The sequence below is a fragment of the Papilio machaon genome, chromosome 26 (genome assembly GCF_912999745.1).
Source record: "Papilio machaon chromosome 26, ilPapMach1.1, whole genome shotgun sequence".
Taxonomy (NCBI): domain Eukaryota; kingdom Metazoa; phylum Arthropoda; class Insecta; order Lepidoptera; family Papilionidae; genus Papilio; species Papilio machaon.
Window position 1 is genome coordinate 5,102,475 of NC_060011.1, and position 6,046 is coordinate 5,108,520.

Below are 6,046 nucleotides of genomic sequence, written 5' to 3' on the forward strand. Positions count from 1 at the left end.
TATTTTTAATGAACTGTATTAGTAAAGTTTTGTTCCTATTGAATTTTGTTTCATGGAAATTACAATGTCGTGATTCGTTGTAAATTTTGAAAAGGGTTCTTGATTCTAGTTAAATAATTATGTTGAAGTTTTATGCCTATCCGGTGCAAATTCTAGTGTAAATTTTTGTATTTTTTTAGCAGTGTTAGAAATATAAGATGTTTAAAATTGTACCATAAATTGTATTTAAAATTATGTGGCTGATGATACACAATTGCCTTCTTCTAAAAAAAAAAAAAAAGACAATAGACATAATAATTAAAACCAGCAATCCGGAAATAACCGGTCAGATAAACCATAAACTTTGGAGCCGGAATTAATTATCTGTTGCAAAATGGCGCCAAAATTTGCAGACGGTCGGCGTAGTAACAGATAATCTATATCTTTTTATGTTAAGAACTTCTGTTTGTTGTCTCTATTATTATTTTCTATTCGTTCACGCACGTTTGAACGGATTTTATATAATCCTGTGCGACTGGAAAGATAAACATTTCGAGATTGTTTTGTTTTCATAGTACATTTCTATGGTTACCTAATCTGTTACGCTATTTGTGGATAAACTAATGAATTTTCTTTATACATACGAAACAAAATCCCATGTATTTAGTTTACAAATCATGTGATTATCATAAGATTTTAAACCATAGTTAAGGATTTATTAACGTTTAAATCACTAATTAACATATATATTATACTCTACTATATTTAATACATTGTTTTGAAATTAAACAAATTTCGATGTTTGAGATCAATCCGAAAATTATTTCAATTTTCTATGAAATGGAATATAAAAATTATTCGAACGCCTTACAATGTTTTTGATCACTATACTTAGGATCTGTTAAAATACTAACGGTGAGTTTCTTTGTTTATCAGAGATAATGAAGGGATGACAATACATTTTGGTCTCAGAAACCAACGGTAAATGGATTAATAATATGGCGGATATAATCATAAATAGCTTGAATTTTGATTATTGATTTCGGCTGTATGTAAATGTAATTTGTATGTCCTGGGTTCGAATCCCGCCATGTACCGATGTGTTTTTCGATTTTCCATTTACATATGTATATTTATCCGACGTTCTTATAATGAAGGAAAACATCGTGATGCTGCACATATCTGAGAAGAATTTTAATGATATGTGTAAAGTCAACTCGCATTGCACCAGCGTGGTTGACTATGTCCTAGTCACCCCTAACTTATGGTAGGCTTCGAACCTCTCATTGAGGACGTATGTAAGCTGATGATGATAAGTAATTAAGACCCTAACAACTAGTAACTATAAAATAATTATAATTACTCGTCCTATGCGTTATGAAAGGCATGAAAAAAGACATCCAGCATCCCCCCAGCACATTCCCTGTTCCGATGCTCATTTATTATTACCGGTAACTTGATATTTTATTACCGTTCATTGTTTAAACAATTGCGTAAGTGATTGTACTCGCCCGCCAGGACTGCACCTTGCTTTGATGATATTATGCAATATGGATATAGTAATTTAAAATTTAGTTTATTTTTATTATGTAACTAGTTGTCGCACACAACTCCGTACGCGCGGATTAAAAAAAAACATATTAGTAGTCTATGTGTTCTTCCAGACTATGTTCAATACCTATGCGAAATTTCGTCTAGTTCCGTTAAGCCGTTCTGGAGATACCTTCAAACAAACATCCATCCATCCATCTAAATATTCGCATTTATAATATTAGTATGATTTTAAGTGTTTTTCAAATTACAGTTATTTAAAAATATATCGAAGCACTAAGGTATAATTAGGTACTTTTTATACTGTCCTGTGAAGTGGTCTTTCTAGTAAAATTAGCTCAGTATTGGCTTAGTTTTTAGTAGATATTTTTGCTATAGTAATTTGTCATCAAAAACGTACATATTTCGTCTGTCGAATCCGCTACGTTTCCAAAAGAATACAATAAAAATAGTCGCTTTAGAATTAATTTTGCCTATTGAAAAATAAGTGAATTGGTACCTATTGCATAACATAGTTTTATCTATCCATGGTATTGAGCGAGTGCGGGCATACGGTCCCTGTTACCCCGCGCTCCCCCGGGGCAGGGGTGGGGAGGTCGGGGGATGTTCCCGGGGGATATCGGGTTACCGCTCGCCTGTTCCAGTTTAGATAAATTTAGCCGAGCCGCAAATCGGGAGGACAGGGGAGGTACGAAATCATTCTACACCCAGTCGAGAGAATTAATGTTGAACAATAGAGTGTAATTTTTAATTGATGCGCTTTGTTTCTTGCTTAGGAAATAGATTTTATTATTTTTGAAACTATAATCATTATATTAAAGCCCGCTGAACCGTTTTAACTGCGTAGTTTTGAATGCAAAATTCAATTGTACACGAGTGAACCAAACTGAGAACTGTGTACAGTTCTTTTGAAAACTGTCTAAACTGTAGTCAAACTGACAGTTCAAATTTTAGTCTAATGAGTGTGGTGCCGGAGGCCTAATTTTAGTCTTCTTTCCCTTCCCACCCTTTTTTATTTCTTCTTCCCTCGTCGATTGGGGGTAGGCAACGCATCTGCAATTGCCAATGTCTATGGGCAGCGGTAGCTTCACCATTTCGTCGAATTTATGTGGCCACTTGCTCGTTTGCAACCTTGTAATATAAAAAAAATTTAAGCCTGAATCTGAAGGCTGTTCACATAACGAGAGGCGAAAAAGAAATTAAAAAAAATGTGATCCGTCACGGGACGCCTGGCAGATGTGAAACATCGTGTGTGTACAATATGCATAAAGGTAATATTATTAAAATAATATATATATATATATATATATATATATATATATATATATTGTTTATTCTATGAATAAAAACTTAAATCTTCACAAGAAGTACATTTATTTTCTACAAATTTTCGTTATCTCTTGTCAAGTCGTTGCTATGGTGAAGTCGCGCTCATTCGTCGTTAACATACTCCCCCCCCCTTGAAACTTGTGGTTTCAAGAAGCTAATAGGAATCCTTTGTAGGCAGATAGCAGACCCTGTTCAGGGCTCTCTTGATGACGCCCTTGGATGTTGTTACATCAACGACTCGGCATATTCCGTCTGGTCCATTGTGCAGTGCGTGAATACGTCCCAGTATCCACTTCATCGGTGGTTGCTCGTCCTTCACCACCACCATGTCGCCAATCTTTATATCTGTTCTACTGTATTGTTTCCATTTGACCCTCTGCTGAAGCTCGGATAAGAATTCTCTGGACCACCTTGACCAGAAATGTTGTCTCAAGCGCTCCAGCTGCTGGTACCGATTAGACATCTTGGTTGTTATTGGAGATGGTAAAGACGACAAAGGACGTCCGATAAGGAAGTGGCCAGGTGTTAGAGCAGTAAAATCGTTAGGATCCGCAGACAGAGGTGTCAGCGGTCTTGAGTTTAATATGGCCTCAATTTGAGAGAAAAGGGTAGTCAACTCTTCGAAAGTTAAGCTAATCCCTGGTCCTAACGTACGTTTTAAATGAAATTTTGCCGACTTTACGCCAGCCTCCCAGATACAGCCAAAATGAGGTGCATACGCGGGACTCAATTTAAACTCTATGCCCTCACCGGCACCGAAGTCAGTGACAGACCCGTTAGCGGCTTTAAGCATTCGACCTAGCTCGTTATTCGCTCCTACAAAATTCGTGCCGTTGTCACAGTGTATCATTCGTGGTTTTCCGCGTCTAGATATGAATCGGCGTAAACATAGAATGAATGAATTTGTACTCAATTAACTCACAACCTTGGCAAGCAATCGCGCACCTAATAGAGCACCCTTTAACTCCAGCCTAGGTATAGTCAATTCAGGTTTTAATGTGGCTACCTTTGTTTTGGCGCAAAACAGATGGACTGCAGTCCTGCCTAATCGGTCAGTGGACTTGAGGTACAAACACACTGCGTAAGCCATTTGCGAAGCATCCGTGAAGCAATGTAATTCCATACAATTTGGAGCCTGACAAGCGACGTGCCTAGGAACATCAAAGGTGGATAAAGCGTGTAAATTACTAAAAAAATCTTGCCATTCTTTCGCGATTTTATTTGGAATAGAATCGTCCCAGCCGTTTTTAGCAGCCATAATTTTTGTAGCAACATTTTGGGAATTATAGTGGTAGCTGACAACAACCAAGAGGATCAAATAGTTTTGACGATGTTGAAAGAATATTACGTTTAGTAAAGATTGGATCAACGTCGCTCGTAGTTAAAAAACGTAGCGTATCAGTCTGAGGAGACCAGTTAAGACCTAGAACCGTAGACTCTTTACAGAAATCCTGACCGTCATTGGTTGTAGGGATATCATTGAAAATATCAGGTACATTCGTACGGAACTTCCGCAATGGCAAACAAGCTTCTGATAGTTTATTAATTACTTGTTTGACGTTACGTTGTAATTCTTTATTAATTACGATAGGGAAGTCTCGATATTGCGTGTAAAATGACAAGCCTTATTAAGGGGTCCAAAACCTACACCGGTTGGTCCAGATATCAATCACCCCAACTCGGACTCCTGAAGAGTGGGCTTGTTTCGCCCGAGTCTTATTTGTTGATCGCGTACGATCTCCCAAAACACGTCCGCTCCCAGTAGCACATCGATGTCGGAGGGACTAAAGAAGCTCGGGTCAGCTAGCTCAATGTTCGCTGGTAAGTTGAACGTCGATATATCTATTTCTACACATGGTAGTCTTGTAGTTATTTGCGGTATAATATGACAAGGTACGTTTACATGAAAATTATTAATACGAGATTTAATTTGTAATGTACATTGCTGAGAAATAGTACTTATGTTATTATTAATGCCAGATTATGATAGATAATGCCAGATATTTTAATCGGATAGTTGGTTTCAGAGATGGATAAATTTATTTTCCTTTGCAGATTTTGTGAAATAAACGACGACTGGCTGCCATTATCTAAAAGCGCCTTAACAGAAAAATATTTATTCGAGATTGGGTCTAAAACGTCGACTTGCGCAGTACATAATAACACTGGGCCGGGCATCACGGCGGACAACGAAACTTCGGTATTATTATCGTCGCCGTGAACGCTGCCGGGTGAGTGAGGTAGTTCACTGTCTTTGCCTGGAGAATGAGATAGAACATTATCTTTAATTAATTTAGTATTACCTACCTCTTCCATATGCAAAAACGTATTGTGTTTTATGTTACATAGACGACAGCATTGACGAAAACATCGAGAGGGACGATGGCCCGGTCGCAGACAGTTGGCGCAAAGATTAAGTCTGGCAACTTCACTCAACCGAGTTTCCACTTTCATGTTTCTAAACTGATCGCAATTATGTAATAAATGATTCCCTTTGCAAACAACACAAGATTTATTATTTGTGCGTTTATTGGTTATTACAAAGGATCTTGTTACTTTTGGATCATATCTATGAGAACCTTTTTCGTATTTAAAATTATCAGATTTGTTAAATTGTAGTGTTTCTAAAATATCAGCTCGATTACGAAGAAATATATAAAAATCGTCCAGGCAGAGAGAGTCCGGTAAAGAACTTCTATATTCCTCCCATTTACAACTAGTGACGCCATCTAGTTTGGTCGTCATCATAAATATAATTAATGTATCCCAAGAATCGGTCGGTTCATTTAAAACATTAAGTGATCGTAAATTTTTGGTAAAATAATCAATCATATAACGCAATGATTGGTGAGATTCCTTAGTAAGAGGTTGAAAGGAAAATAATGATTTCAAGTGATTATTCACTAACAGCCTAGTATTATCTATCGTACCTATTACAAAGCATCTCCCATGCTAATTTATAATTTCCAGCCGTAAAAGCAATTGAGTTTATGACGATAATAGCGCCATCTCTTAGCGAGGAACGTAAATAGTGAAACTTATTAATCTCTGGAATTTGGTCATTTTCATTTACTAATGAATTAAACGTATCACGAAATTCTAACCATTTTAATGAATTTCCATCAAAGTGAGGCAAATCTATAGTCGGCAATTTGATATTAAATGATTTGGAGTGTTTGGATGAATG

General features: G+C 36.8%; 1 protein-coding gene across 1 annotated transcript; it reads right to left on the reverse strand.

The window, feature by feature from the left end:
- Positions 1-2,865: 2,865 nt before the first annotated feature.
- LOC123722516 lies at positions 2,866-5,840 on the reverse strand. Its single transcript, XM_045684551.1, has 2 exons — positions 4,928-5,840; positions 2,866-3,176 (listed from the first exon to the last, which is right to left on the reverse strand). Exons 1-2 carry the CDS (start codon positions 5,689-5,691, stop codon positions 3,014-3,016), a joined length of 927 nt encoding a protein of 308 aa, XP_045540507.1. The 5' UTR covers positions 5,692-5,840; the 3' UTR covers positions 2,866-3,013.
- Positions 5,841-6,046: the final 206 nt, after the last annotated feature.